At 39.4% G+C, this 15,722-nt stretch overlaps 1 protein-coding gene across 2 annotated transcripts in view; it reads left to right on the top strand.

Annotated features, from left to right (window-relative positions):
- Positions 1–15,722, top strand: part of smtnb (smoothelin b) — a 272,508-nt gene that overhangs the window by 169,015 nt on the left and 87,771 nt on the right. For both annotated transcript variants that reach the window (XM_063034479.1, XM_063034478.1), the window contains exons 9-10: positions 4,779–5,771; positions 10,385–10,443. In XM_063034479.1, the coding sequence (XP_062890549.1) occupies positions 4,779–5,771; positions 10,385–10,443 (1,052 nt within the window). The remainder of the gene's footprint in view (positions 1–4,778; positions 5,772–10,384; positions 10,444–15,722) is intronic.

The following is a 15,722-nucleotide window of genomic DNA, read 5'->3' as shown; positions in this document are numbered from 1 at the left end:
GCAACTTGGACAGCATCCTCTTTTCAGACACCACCATCAGAGAGTCCAGTTCCATCCCCACAACATCACTGGCCTTACGAATGAGTTTGTTGATTCTGTTGGTGTCTGTTACCCTCAGCCTGCTGCCCCAGCACACAACAGGAAACATGATAGCACTGGCCACCACAGACTCGTAGAATGTCCTCAGCACCGTCCGGCAGATGTTAAAGGACCTCAGTCTCCTCAGGAAATAGAGATGGCTCTGACCCTTCTTGTAGACAGCCTCGGTGTTCTTTGACCAGTCCAGTTTATTGTCAATTCGTATCCCCAGGTATTTGTAACCCTCCACCATGTCCACACTGACCCCCTGGATGGAAACAGGGGTCGCCAGTACCTTAGCTCTCCTCAGGTCTACCGCCAGCTCCTTAGTCTTTTTCACATTAAGCTGCAGATAATTCTGCTCACACCATGTGACAAAGTTTCCTACCGTAGCCCTGTTTCAATAACTGTGTCAGTACTCTTCAGGGATTGTCTGCCTGGCGACAGCGGTCACATAAACAGGACTTGTGATATGCACCGGCCGCTCATTCGACCATCCAACACCTGCTCCTATAGTTTCATGTAACCCTGATCAGGGGTCTAAGCAGGTGCTACACCTTATCCAAGGGTGACCTGCAGGCTCGTGGAAGGAAGGAGCACCTTACACCTCCTTTGGTAGAGACGTATCTCCATCCCAACACCCATTGCATTGATTAGTTGATCATGATATTGACATATACAGTAGGTATTACTGAATAGTGGTTAAGAATGTGAAACCAGACTGACTTTTTTCTTGCCAATTCTGTTCAGCACACTAATTACAATTTTACTGAAAATGCTGGAAAAACTCAGCAGATCAGGCAGGAGAAAGAATTAATATTTGAGGTCAAAGCATCTTTATAAAAACTGAGAAAGAAAACAAGCTGGTCTAGGTAGCAGAGAAAGTGGGGAGTTTCTGCACTAGGGTAAAATGAGAGGTCAAAGTCAGGATGGTGAATTAAATTGGAAGGCATCGGGAAGGTCAGGTACTCTTGCAGACTGATGCTGCACAAAATGATTACCCAATCTGCAATTGGTGTGCCCACTGCAGAGGAGGTCACATTGTCAACACCAAATGCAGTGCACCAGATTGGAAGAAATGCAAGTGAATAGTTACTTGGCCTGGATAGACTGGTTAGGTCCCTGGATTGTGGGAAGAGAGGTGATGAAGAGACAAGTATTGCACTTCGAACATTTGCATGGGAAAGTGCCTTACAATGGGAAGTAGACAGGGACAGGAGAAAATAATAGCGAGGCGAGAAGGAAGCTGAAAGGGAAGTGCAGGAGAATATGCTCCTGGTGAAAGCTCTTGTTTGAGAACGATGAGGCGGGTAAGGCCCAGGGCCCAGAGAGGCTCTGCTTTTCCTCCACCCAGGAGGAAAGGAGCAAAAGCAAAGGTGTGGGCAATAGATGATATGTGATTACTGGCACTGTCCACCATGGCATCCTTTCAGATAGCAGCTGTCTGACCATGGGCCAGAAATCCAAATGTGGGTCTTCTTAGTCCCTCCCTTGTTATAATGGCAGCAGTCTCATTTCCAGATCAAGTCACACCTCACTTCAGATGAACTAGCTTGACATCTCTGTCTATTACTGAGAGAGTGCAAATGCAAATCACTGCCATCTTTCATGGATTTAAAAGATCCTAATGTAGAATTGTATTCATTTTTTCTAAATGGTGTGGTCGCAGCACCCCATTGCTATAGTATAAATATGGTTTAGAAATACTATCAAAATAAAATGTATATTATTTCCACAGAATTATGCCCCTCCTGCTCTGTTCAATGATACCAGTTTTTATTAGTGCACCAATGAAACCATATGCCTGGATGCATCATAGATTGGTAAGGCTACTTCTCTGCCTGTGACCGCAAAGAACTGCAAAGTTCTGGACCCAGCTCAGTACACCATGGAAACCAGTCTCCCCTCCATGAACTCCATCTGTATTTCTCATTGCCTCAGTAAAGCAATCTACGTAAAGACTCCAGCCACTCTAGACATTTCACTTCACCCCCCTCCCCATCAGGCAAAAGATGTAAAAGACTGAAAGCACATACCACTCGGCCCAAAGACAGCTTCCACCCTGCTGTGATAAGACTGTTGAATGATTCCCTGCCCTCTTCTCATTGTTACCATCAGGAAGAAAGTACAGGAGCTTGAAGCTACACACTCAGCCTTTCAGGAATAGCTATTTCTCCTCTGCCATCCAATTTCTAAATGAACACTGACCCATGAACACCATCTCACTACTTTTTATTTCTGTGTTTGCACCACTTATTTAATCTAACTGTTTAGTATACATACATGTACTTACTATAATTCAGCTTTTTTCTATATTTATCATGTATTGCATTGTACTGCTGCTGCAAAGTTAACAAATTTCACGAGAAATGCCAGTGATATTAAAACTGATTCTGATGATACAATGGATTCTTGATCTCAGAATCTACCTCATAAGATCTTGCACCTTATTGTCTGCCTCTACTGCACATTCTCTGTAGCTGTTACACATTATTCTGCATTCTGTTATTGTTTTACCTTTTACTACCTCAATGCTCTGCATAATGAATTGATCTGTATAAGCAGTATTTCACTGTACCTAAGTACATATGTCAATAATAATCCAATTCCAATCTTGTGGTAAATCTGTCCTTAAACACACAGAGGTGTTTGATTCCATATAATTTAAATCAATCTCTAACTCTCAGTTGATATGTGTATGATCCTTCCCCTCTCTATCTTTACTGCATTCAAGTCTCTTTCTCCTCATCTCTCCAGATCAGAGAAATTCTTCCAGAGCTTCTTTAAATCTGACCTGATGTGACTGGTGCCTTACTGGTTGTTACTTGTCCCCTTGATTGTGAACTTTAAGTGGGGATTCCCATATTCAGCAAAAAAAAAATCAACCCTTGGAACAAAATTTGCAAGTTAGCAATGTCACGAGGCAAACATCAGAGAATAGAGAATTGAGCTCAGTGGTTCTAAAGTCAGTACTCTTAGGCATTTAATACTGTAATCGCTTGAGATTTCCCAACAGGATAAGATTTAAAACATTGTTGCCCCCACCCCCCCACAGGTCCAGTAAACATGATGAATTTATTAATGGATGGAATGTTCATGCGCTAAAGGAAATTATGTTTCATTCCAGTTACTTGATTAGACAGAGGATAGTGGTCGAGCAAACTTATTCTGGCTAGAGATCTGTGACTAGTGATCTAGGACCTCTGGTGTTTGTGATATTTATAAGTGGCCCAGATGAAAGCATGGGTGGGTGTGTTAGTAAGTTTGCAGATGATACAAAGATTGGTGGTGTTGTGGACACTGTAGAAGAGTAGCAAAGGATGCAGTGTGACATAGATCAGTTGCAGAATTGGACATAGAAATGGGAGGTGGAGTTTAACCTGGCCAAATGTTGAGTGTTGAACTCTGTATCTCTCTATTGTGAGAGAGTTTGCTGCCGATTCTTGAGTCAGAGGATCTCAGAATAAAAAGCAACCTAGCAGACAGTAATATCGTAACAGCGACTGTCAAGTCTCCCCTTTTACTGTGAAAATGGGTGATATCTCTCTATCACTTGCTAGTGAGAAAGAGCCTATGGCATGTTGAACTGTTGAGTAAACAATTGTTTTTGTTGATTGCTAATCATGGTCTCTCTTTGGGTGTTTTGCTATTGCCTGATGGGTAGAGGGCACTGATGCTTTTTGCTTTAAAGGGGCAGGGGGAGGTTGATGCTTGTGCAGGGCAGGGAAGAGGGGGCTTTGTGGTTCTAACACTTTTCTGCCGTTCATTTTTGGGGTTCTGTTTATCGTGGATGTTTGCGAAGACAAGTATTTCAGGTTGTATAATGTACACATTATCTGATAATAAACAGAACGATTTGAACTTTGGGACATCAAATGTAAAGAGGCAGCATCTTATGAATGGCAGAACCCTTTAATGGTGTTGATGTGCAGAAGGTCTTGGGATCCAAGTACATAGCTCCCTGAATGTGGTTGATAGGGTGGTAAAGAAGGCATACAGAATGCTAGCGTTTAGAAGTTGAAGGACTGAGTTCTTCAAGTCAAGAAGTTGTATTGCAGCTTTATGTCAGTCTAGTTAGGTCACATCTGGTGTTTTGCTTTCAGTTCTAGTTGCCCCACTACTAGCAAGAATGTCGAGGTTGGGAAGGCTTACCAGGATGTTGCCTGGATTAGGTATCATGTGCTATAAGGAGAGGTTGGACAAACTTGGGTTCTCTAATCTTCCTTTGGAGAAGAGGAGGCAGAGTGGAGATCTGTTAGAGAGTTATAACGTTATGAGAGGCATAGAGAGTCATCTTTATCCCAGGGTTGAAATGTCTAGTACCCAGAGGACATGTATTAAAGGTAAGAGGGATTAATTTTAAAGGAGATATTTGGGGCATTTTGTTTATACAGAGGGTTGGGTAACTGGGGTGGTGTTGGAGGCAAATGCAATAGAGGCAGTTTAGAGAGGCTCTTAGATAAGCACATGAATGTGCAAGGAGTGAAAGATATGGACATTATGTTGAGCATTTGATCACTAATTAGTCTGGCATAACATCGTGGGCCAGTGGGCCAGTCCCTGTGCCGTACTGTTCTATGTTCTGTGATTACTAAGAGCATGTATTTGCAAATAGCATTTGCTAAATAGTATTTGATATAATACCTTGATTCTTCTTGTGCTCCTTAATGACTTGTCTTCATACTGTGCTTTATTTACAGAGGTTGCATCTGATACTTGCTTGACCAGCTCACCTTTCAGGAGAGCTAACTCCGTACGAGACAGAATGAAAAAGTTTACCGCAGATCCGTCCAACCAGTCTTCTGAGCTAGGTACAAATTTTTCCACTCAGAAGAGAAACCAGCCAAGTGAGAACAGAAACAGCAGAATTTTGCTGCATCAGCAGTCATTCCAGGGCAGCCCCACACCGAAAATTAAAGAATCTGTAACTCCAGGCCGAGAAATGACTTTCAAAGGGAGCTCTGTTGATTTTAGGAATATGCAGCAAGTGGACAAGTCAACAGAAAAAACAGATAAACAGGATGAGTACTTAATGTCCAGTAAAAATAAAAAACTCATAGGCTCAAATAAAAAAAATGGATTAGAGCGGGATAGGTCAACCTCATTAAGGGAGCGGCAGTTCAGTTCTGACCAAGTGGATGGAAAGGATTCATCAAAATCTGGTAATAGGCTGATTTGCAGCACTGCCAAATACAACTTCACAACTCCTGAGGTACAATCTCAGGGCTGCTCTAGGACAACATCTTCCTTGTTAAGCCATCCAATCACATCTGGAGTTACTGTGGATGGATCAAGTAAATCAACATTACCCACATTATCTTTAGAGAAAGATTGCAATAAGAAATCTCTAATGCAAAAAACTGCTACTGATAAATCATGCATCCAGACTGCAGGGAGGAGCAACATAAGCAAATCACAAACAAAGCAGCTTGCGTCAGAGAAGGACTTCAGTAAAACCCATACAGACAGCTCAGTGTACTTACAGCACCCACGATCTACTCAGCCCTCAGATCCTCCCGCCGCATCAAACAGACACTTCCAACAAAGCTTAACCAGCCAATCTGAGAAAGAAAAGCAACCGAATAACACCGAAAACAGCATGAAGACACTTATGACAATTGAAATTAAGGATGGACGGAACCCCAATCTTGTTACTACGCGGATCTCTGGCACACCTTCCTCACAGAGGGGAGGTATGTATATTTGGGGACATCTAGTTCCTCAAAGAAAAGGAGCATATCTCCATCTCACAATAGTTTAATAATTTAAATTTTCCACAAAGAATTTACTTTAACATCAGTTTAGTTCTAAAATTGCCTGATTTCATTGTGACATTGAATTTTTATTAAACAGTACTTGGCTGTTCTGTGCTAATAATGAGTCATCGATCCCCTTGGTGATTTTATAGGAAAGTTTCTGAGTGAAGTGATTTGCAGAAGCATTAAATCCTTGTGACCTGAGAAATTTGAAGTAAAACAGACTTGTCTTCCTGATCTACATTAAATATTGTTAGCACATTGCCTGACATACTTCAGATGTGAGGCCGGATTCTGAGATTTAGCATGCACAACTCATACAAATCTGTCTGCACTAATACATTTTCTTTCAAATGTTACTGGATATTTAATTGTGGAGGCTTGCTGTGTTCCCTCTTTCTGCCCCTCTCTTGCTGTTGAGCTCATATGTTTATACTGTTGGGCCAACAAGATCAGCTCATTATTTTGTGCTGCTATTTTGATTTTTTTTTACTTTTACCCAAAATTTTGAAATTTACTGAGACATTCAAAATCTACAAAAAAAAATTGGTTCACTTTTTCCAATAAGGACACATTTGTTGATATTTAAATCCTTGATTAGGACACACATTTTTATTCTCCAAGAGTGTAATGGATGGATGGATTTTCTTAAAGGCTACTAAAAATTTTACTCATTTCTGTTCTGGGATTGGTTTGTTTTGGATCTTACAAAGACTACCGAGTAAAAGAAGAGCTTGTGACTGATCTTTGATAGCATGAGGTAAATGCAGACGATAAGGATAGTTTGTTATACTTTTATGGTAGGGATCAAGCAATGAGCCATATTTGTTTCTGTCTCCAGCAATAACTTCTCATTCTATCTCTTGAGCCCTAAATAACCCCTTTCTGTTGTCTATTTCCAGTTCCTTGTTGTTATCTTTAGTGATGGGCTTTTATCTTTGACAGGCAGCTCCAGCTCTTCATCTTTCTCTATCTTTCGCTATCATTATTTTGGTCTGTGCATTTAACAGACAGTTTGGAAAGCCATAGTTTCAAGGAATTGAGTTTGTTTATTATTGTCAAATGTATTGGGAAACAGTGAAAAATGCTTGCTTGTGTGTCATTCAGATCATTCCATACACAGTACATTAGGGTAGTAAACAAGGGAAACAGAACGGAGTATATTTTGTTACAGTTATAAAGAAAGTGCAGCGCACAGAGACAAAAAGTGCAGGGGCTACTATGAGATGTATTAGGAAAGGCTACAATGAGATAGAATGGAAGATCAAGAGTTCATCTTTTAGTGTATTAGAGGTCCAGTCGAGAGTCTTATAACAGCAGAATAGAAGCTGTCCTTGAGCCTGGGTGGGGCGGGGGGGGGGGGAGAGCTGAAAGAATGACTGGGTGGGAGGCATCCTTGATTATTTTGGCTGGTTTCCTGAGGCTGTAGAAAGAAGCAGGCATTGGAGGGGAGGTTGGTCTGCTTTGTGGACTGAGCTATCTCAATTTTGGAAAGAAATTTGTACTGATTCTACCCATTTCTCTGTCTGGTTGAAGTCCATTTAATCCCAAACTGAACTACCCATCTCGTGTCTCCATTACATACACTACATTCTTCCATTTCAATACTATTATTGAATTTAGCACAGATTTCCATTTATGTAACCCTTGGGTTTAATGGCAAGTCCTGTTCCTTTGTTATCTCCGAATGCCATTAGAGTGGGAGTTACGTTACTCTCCTGCACAACCTTTTCCTTTTCTATTGATTTCAGGATATTAAAGGTTTGGATACCCACAGTATGTTCACCACCAAAATCCAAGATTAGTCAGTTTGGGAGGAATCACTACTAGTAAAATCTTTCTTTTTACAGAGCAGAACTATGAATGCATGTTTTTTATAAGTGTTTACCAGATAACAAAGAAGAATGCAGATGCAATGTAAAAGGAAAGCTATAAATGTGAGATGTATCGTTAGAAGCCAATTTTGGAGTACTGTTCTATCCACGTAAGCTCTCCGAGACATATACCTTCCTTAATATTTTCTTCCTTTGAATTATGCATCTATTTCAAGCCATTGTTAAATGTGGTTTTCTCACCTATGATCTATATTGGTTTTATTATCTTCCTTAATATCTCTTGTAGCTCATCTTTTCAGATCATTTTAAACATATAATTAGGAGAGAAACCTTTGAATCTTCTATGACTTTTGTACATATTTTCAATTGAACTCCTGTGAATTTTTATTGGCATGTCTTGCAACATAAATTCAAAGCTTCTTTTGACATTTTGTTGAATGTTTTCTTCAACATATTTGAACTAACTACAGTAAGAAATTTACAGGGAGACTCAGGACACTAGATAATATAGTCAAATGAGACATGAGACTCTTCCCTGTAAAGGCACTGACAGCCATTGGTTTAGATATTGATTTCCTTTCATACCTATAATATGTGTAAATGTTTGGTGTTGTTATTTCAGTAAACTGCACATTTTAAAATCTATCCTGTTTGTGTCCAACATTTCCTCTATTTTGTTTTAAAGCTGCGCAGACCAATCATTGCTTTGAGCAAGGAATTTTTACTTGGCTTGAAATCAGCGCAGCATTTTAATTTTTTTTTGATTATGCATACTATGGGTATTTAGAATGGAAATTGAAAACTCACATACTTTTGAATGCTTACCAAAAAAGTAAGAATATAGAATTTTGCACATCAAACAACCACAACCCACAACATTAATTAACAGTGTCAGGTAGTCAAGATAACTGACAAGCACAATGACAAAAGTAAAATGTTTTGACTAGACGGTGTCAGTGTTAAGCAGGCGACGGCTCATTAACAATGAGTTACCAATTTCCATTCTGTGTTTAATGTTACAATTTGTAACAATGCTACAAATTAAAACACTGACAATGTAAATATATTGAAGCTCTAAGATGTTTCAAAGTAAAGGTTGTACATTTATTAGTTATGTATTATATTAATTAGCACATAATTGCAGGGTATTTCATAATTATATTAATACAGATTTCAAAATTATATTAGCATTATTTCAATATTGCAACAATAAAAGAATATTCCAGCTGCGCGGCAACAAAGGCTATGCGTACAGGAGCATTTCAGTTACTGTGTGGCCATGCAGCCACGCAGCTTAGAGGGAACAGTGTTTGTGTCAATTCATTTCCCTTCAAAGACAAAAGCTTTTACAAGTTAGTTCGATACTTTAACTCCCAGAAGTGGTTTTCAGTGAATAAAATACTCTATAAGATTTTTATGCTAAAATATAAATATGAAAACAGTGTAGCATCTATTGTTACTGGTCTTTGTGCTCTTGTATTAATTTTTGACAATAATAATTATAAATTAAAGATAGAACTGCTAACAAATACAGAAGCAATATGAACCCAACCCTCCTGGTGTGTGTTTGAATTTTATTCCCTAATGGCAAGAAACAATTGAGACACTAACCAGAAATAACATACTATCTGGTTAAAATAAAAGCAGGAACAATATGTTTGCATCTGATAAATATCTACAATTTAATGTTTTTATGTCTAAAATTGTCTCTTGAATGGAGGGCTTTAGTTAGAAGGACAGATTGGATTTGCTGGTATTAATATCACTGGAGAACAGGATGCTGAAGTGACCCTACAGATGTTTATATAAGGGGTAGATAGTCATACTCTTTTTCTAGGCATGGGGGAGTTTAAAACTACAGAAGGTAGAAGTTTAAGCTGAGAGTGGAAAGATTTAACAGGGGTCATTGAAGCAGATGGTGAAATATGGAATAAGCTGGGAGAGGAAGTGGTAGAGGTAGGTAGATGGACAGGCCATGGATAGAAAATGTTTAGAACAGGAATCCCAAACTGGGGTCCACGGACTCCTCGGTTAATGGTAATGGTCCATGGTATAAAACGGGTTGGGACACCCTGATTCGGAGGTATGGGGTCAAATGTGGTAAATGGTATTAGACTAGTTAGGCAGCTTGGTTGGCATGGACAAATTTGACCAAAGGGCCTATTCCTGTGCTGCATAAGAAGAAACAAGACAACGGTGACTGACAGAAAAAAACATTCCAAGGCACTGAACAAAGGGATAATTTCCAAACAAGTGGTATAAAGAATAACTAGAGTGACAAGTTTTAAGAAGCGTGTTAATGTGAAATGAAGAGGCAGAATATTTTAGTTATTAATTGTAGTTTTTAGAGCCTTGATATTTAATAAATGCAATCAGCCGAAGTGGAAGGTAACATAACATGCTTTATGAATGATACAGCCCAGGAAGGCATTCAGCCCTACATGCCTGTGTTGGCTCCTTGAAAGATCTATACAGGTCATCATCCTTGCCCGCAGTTTCTCCATTGTGCCCCGTATCTTTTACATTTAATTTAAAAACTGAGCGTGCACTGTTGCTTTGAAATCATTTTGGAGAAATTTTCAAAACATATCTTCATTTAGCAATTTGTTGCTTAGATAAAATTACAAATTTTCATTCTGCAATATTGAGGATTATTTGATAAGTGCTGTAATTTCACCAGTAACAGTTGGTTAAAGTAATCCCTTTCTTCTTCAGAGCTGACATTTGGTTTGAGAGCTACACCTTTCAGAATGTTGGGTCCGAGTGGCATCATGGTAAGCTTGGTATTACTTTTACTGATATGTGTAATGCATAGTTTATTGTGGAGTGGAATAGTAACTATTAAAAAAAGCAGATTGGGAACAGAATTGGTAAATTCTGGGTCCAAGCTCATGGATTTACCTTACTTATTAATTCTCAGTTTTGGTTGTATCACTGTTGAAAAGGGTGCAATCCAAGAGTTCTATTAGCGAAAAATATTTACAAATCACCTTCCTAGTTTTAGCTGAGTATGCAGTACAGAAACTGGCCAGTTTTCAATAGACAAGGATGAGTAACAATATCATTGGATGACAGTAAAAACTTGTGATGCCACCTGAACCCTGATGAGCAGAGCATGCATGCACTTGTTCAGTACTTTTTTGAACAGATACATTTAAGCTGTCTATTAACCATTTTTTGAAGACTGATTTTATCAATTTAGTTCTGGCGGTTTATGACCAGCTACAAGAAGCCAACTATTGTAAAATGTAAAAATACTTGTTACATGATGGGCTAAATGACCTAATTCTGCTCCTGCATCTTATGGTCTAGAAGCAATTGCTTGAACAAATTGCAGATGTGTAATTTAGTAGGATTTTTTCAATGACTTGTGAATTCTGTGAAATAGTCTTAAAATTTTGTTAATTAACTGCATTTGGAATGTTACTTCATTCTAAAGATTTTTTTTCTCATATTCAGTTACAAATAGAAAGTTAGCCCATCACTAACATTCTGAGCATGTTGTTTACATGCCACACATGCAAAATATTGGAAGAACTCAGCAGGTCAGGCAGCATCTATGGAACTAAAATGACATTTCGGACCGAGACCCTTCTTCAGGACTGGAAAGGAAGGGGGAAGATGCCAGAATAAAAAGATGGGGGAGGGGAAAGAGGATAGCTAGCAGGTGATAGGTGAAGCCAAGTGGATAGGAATAAGACCATAAGACATAGGAGCAGAATTAGGCCATTCAGCTCATGAAGTCATTAAACAAATTATGGAAAGCAGATAATGGAAACACTGAGAAAAAAATAAAAGATAAACATGAATGTTAGAATATGTCTATGAAGGTTCTCAATCACCCAGGCCATTGTATATCAACCAGTAGTAAATCAAGGCAATTGGACTCGCTGTGTTGTCTAGAAAGTGTTTCGCCACTCTTTAGTTCTAGTCCATGGTGGGTAGTTTCTGGCTTATAAACTCTGTGAGTTGTTTAAAGGTATAGCAATCACACGAGGGTCGTTAAAAGTCATAGAGGTAATGAGAGGTAAAGAAGCCATCTCTGGCAAACTGGAAAACGCATCCCTGCATGACACCACCTATCAGCTACTTACAATGCAGTCCTAGCATCCTTACCCCAGCATTTCCACAGCAGTTCACAGCTCCATTCATGCAAACATGAGACGAATGACCCTCTCATTCCTTCTAAGACTTTTAACAGCCCTCATGTGATTGTTATACCTTTAAACAACTCACAGAGTTTATAAAATGGAAAACTACCCACCATGGGTTAGAACTGAAGAAGCCTCTCGGATGAGTGGCAAAACATCTTCTAGACAACACAGCAAGGCCAGTAGCCTTGACTTACGATTGCTCGAAAGTTAGAATATATTACCGTAGTACAACTTTTCCCACTGAGTTGCTTTCATCTTGGTACTGCAGAGAGTGATCAGGCTAGAAACTGGGACTAGAGAGAAAAAAATACACAATGAGAAATAGACTGAAAAGAGGTATTTGCGGGAATATCCAAAGTTCTTTTGTACATGAAACATTATGTACGAAAGAACAATCTTTGGATGTTGAAATGAACACCAGGTTCTTTCATCCATCGCAGTGTTCACAGCAGAATTCATTTGGTTTGGAAATTGTTTGGGTTAGTGAAGATTGGGGAAGTAGATAAGGTCAGAGTGAATAAAGAGGATGACAGGGAAATGAGAGTGGAGGTATGAAAATCTGGAGGGAGGACTGCACGTGGAGGAGATTTAAGTAATTAGAAGGAATTGGGGTTTCATGGAACAGCTGATTTTGGGGGGGAATTGGTTCAGCAGAGCGATATGGGTCAATTGGGGGGTGATAATTATAAACATAAATACATTATTACTGAGAGGATTTGAGATGGTTGGAGTAATTGGTAAGTAAATATCTGAAGGAGTGCCTATCTGGAAAAAAATAGGTGCTTCGGACTCCTTGGCAATATTGTGACCAGGAATAATTGGATTTATATAATTATTTCTTAAAATTAAAGCTTGCCTCAGATCATGGAGCCCACATCATTTATGGCCCTCATATAGAGAAGACAGATGTATACAATTAATTCAAACTTTGATATTTTGTTCTGTGCCCAGTGGCCTTTCTGAATGTGGAAGGCTTTGAACAAAAATATTTAAGCTTACAGCCAGAGTGCCAGGCAACAATTATGTTTTGTAATGTTTCTTTAAAAATAAACTTGTTTCATAGACTGCTCAAAGACGTTGGAATATATAGTAGACTTACTTATATATCTTCCCAGACACTGGTTTCTTTAAATCTAACCAGTTGATTATTCTATGCTCACAAGTTGTCCATTACGGCAGTTCATTAATAGTTGACTACATTAATGTGTTACTTGAGCAGGGATAACAATCACTCCCATGGCCTCCACTCTGGCTTGGGAACTTTTGACAGTAATGTTTATCTCTTCTTTCTTGCAACAAGATAACTTGTGCCAATAAGAAAGAAAGAAAGAAGTTCTGCATTTGAGTGGTACCTTTCACAGATCTGAGTCATCCCAGTGAAGTCATTCTGAAGTGTACTCACCTTTGTATCATAGTAAATGAGGCCATCAAATCACCCACAGTAGGTTCTCACAAATATTATTTACTTAATGAGATTTGTTGAAGCTAAATATTAATCTGGGATAGGACCATTCCTCTGCTTTTACTTGACACAGTACCGTAGCATCTCTTATATTTTCCCCCAGGAACCAATCTCCCCGGGGATCAATAGTATGACTATGACTATGACTATTTAGCTAACCTGCCAAAGTTTCTCATCCTTAGACATCATGTCTGACAGTGCAGTGCTTGCTCATTAATCAAATATCAAATGGCAAAAAAAAATCGGCAGGTGCTGGAAATCTGAAATGGAAACAAATTGCTGGAAGCACTTAGCATGTCAGGCAGCATCTGTAGAGAGGAAATCAAAGTTAACTTTATCATTTTAACTGGGCCTGTTTCTGAAGACCTTTCATCAGAGCAAAGAAAAGTTAGAAAATAACGTGTTTTTAGCTATATAGGAAGGAAAGAATGAACAGAACAAAGGAAAGCCTGTGATAGGGTGGAAACCAAATGAAACCAGATGCACAGTGGTGTTGGTGCTGCCTGGGAGAGTTGGTGTTAACTGCAGCTCACCTGACTGGAAGAGGTGTAATTAAATGGAGATAAATGAGAACAGATGAGAGGGAGGGGAGAAAAGAGCCTCAGGACTTGCACCAAAAGGTTCAAGGAGCTTCTACCCCTCAACCATCAGGCTCTTAAATAAAAGAGAATAACTACACTCACTTGCTGCATCATTGAGATGTTCCCACAACAAATGATCTCACTTTAAGGACTCTTTATCTCATTATTTATGTTCTCATTATTTATTGCTAGTTATTTATATTTGTATTTGCACAGTTTGTTGTCTTCTGCACTCTGATTGACCCTGTTATAGTTACTGTTCTATAGATTTGCTGAATATGCCCACGGGAAAATGAGTCTCAGGGTTGTATGTGGTGACATATATGTACTGATAACAAAATTACTTCAAACTTTGAAAATCTGAAGCTGTGATACACAGAACATTTCTGTTACTGGCAATCTGAAGAAAAGGAAATTCATGGAAAAGGCCAGCAGATACGACACAAACTGGAGGAAAAAAGTCTGAGCTAACTATAAAGTTAACATTTATTGGCAGGTTGATAACTTTTCAGCTGAACATGTCAAAGGATTCAAAATCAGTTCTGACAGCGACAAGGTTGATTTCACCAAGTCACTAGGACCACGATGAAAAATGAGTTGCTGTTCCTTGAGTTTGTGTTGGTCTCTGTTGGAACAATGTAAGTGAAAAAAGCAAACAGGCTAGGGTAGTAGATAGCCATCGATCCCAGGGGATCATGGGTTTGCGCCTCTGGTGGACTGTGTCCTCTCCAGGGTGCAGGCCTGGGCAGGAAAATTTGAAGAACCGGCTGTTGCCCATGCAGCGGGTTGCCGTTTACCACATCACTGATGTAGTCCAAGGGAAGGACAAGCACTGATACAGCTTGGCACCAGTGTTGTTGCAGAGGTTGCCAGAGTGAAGTTGTAAGCAATATCAAACTGCCTTAGGGACCCCGGCTCCAAATTTCTTCCACTGGGTTTACTCCGAAAGCCTTTCCTGTGGATGGGTATGGCTGTAAGGCAGTGGAGGTTTAAAATCAGAGTTTTCCTTCTCCTAGGCGGGCTGCCATCCACGGCTGACAAACCCTACCTGCCCAACACAACTGGTGTTGAGGCGCCAGTGATTCACCTTTGCCTTTCTCTTGTCAGTAGAAACAGATCCGCTAAGCAACACGTGAAGGCCAAGAGTTGGACTTGGTTGTCAGAGTCTGTTAGAGTCACACGCCACTTGGAGCACTTTATAGCTAGTGGGAGCTTATCCCCACTACCACCCCTGGCTATGACAACCTTAGGAACCAAGGTTAGGGTAGGAGAATTAAATTGACAGGCGACTAGAAACTCATGGTCACCCAAGCAAATTAAATAGAGATATACTGCTACACAGTCACCCAAACTGCTATTGATTTCTCCGACACAGAGGACATCATTTAAACTTTTTTCTACTTACTAAATTGCAGTTGGTGCTCATGACGTAGTAGTCTTGCCTCAAGGCTTGACATTAATGAGAAGCTGGCATATAAACTCGCACATTCCCATCTATAACCCCAAATTCTGATTGTTTATTTCTTTGTAGAGGGTAAAAGTTGCTCACCAAAAGATCAATGACTTTTTCCAGTATTTAATATAATATAAATAAGAATTCTGATTAGTCCAAGTTCTGTACAAATAATGAAATCTCTGTGTGACCAGGTGTGACTTTGTTTTGTGTTTCCTAAAATAAATCTGAAGGTCATACTTTTATCCCCAAACAAAGCACTCATTTAAATCTGGAGATTAAAATGTTCAAAAACTTTGTGAAAAAGATCTCCCAGAGGACAAGCCGGCTAACCTTTCGCTCTTTTTTGGAACAAAGCTAGATATTATGGAGTTTTAGAGTGCTCCACTTTAACAATGCACTA

This window comes from Mobula hypostoma, chromosome 27 (genome assembly GCF_963921235.1).
Source record: "Mobula hypostoma chromosome 27, sMobHyp1.1, whole genome shotgun sequence".
Lineage (NCBI taxonomy): Eukaryota > Metazoa > Chordata > Chondrichthyes > Myliobatiformes > Myliobatidae > Mobula > Mobula hypostoma.
The sequence above is the reverse complement of the archived record's forward strand: the minus strand, read 5'-3'. Positions and strand labels throughout refer to the sequence as shown.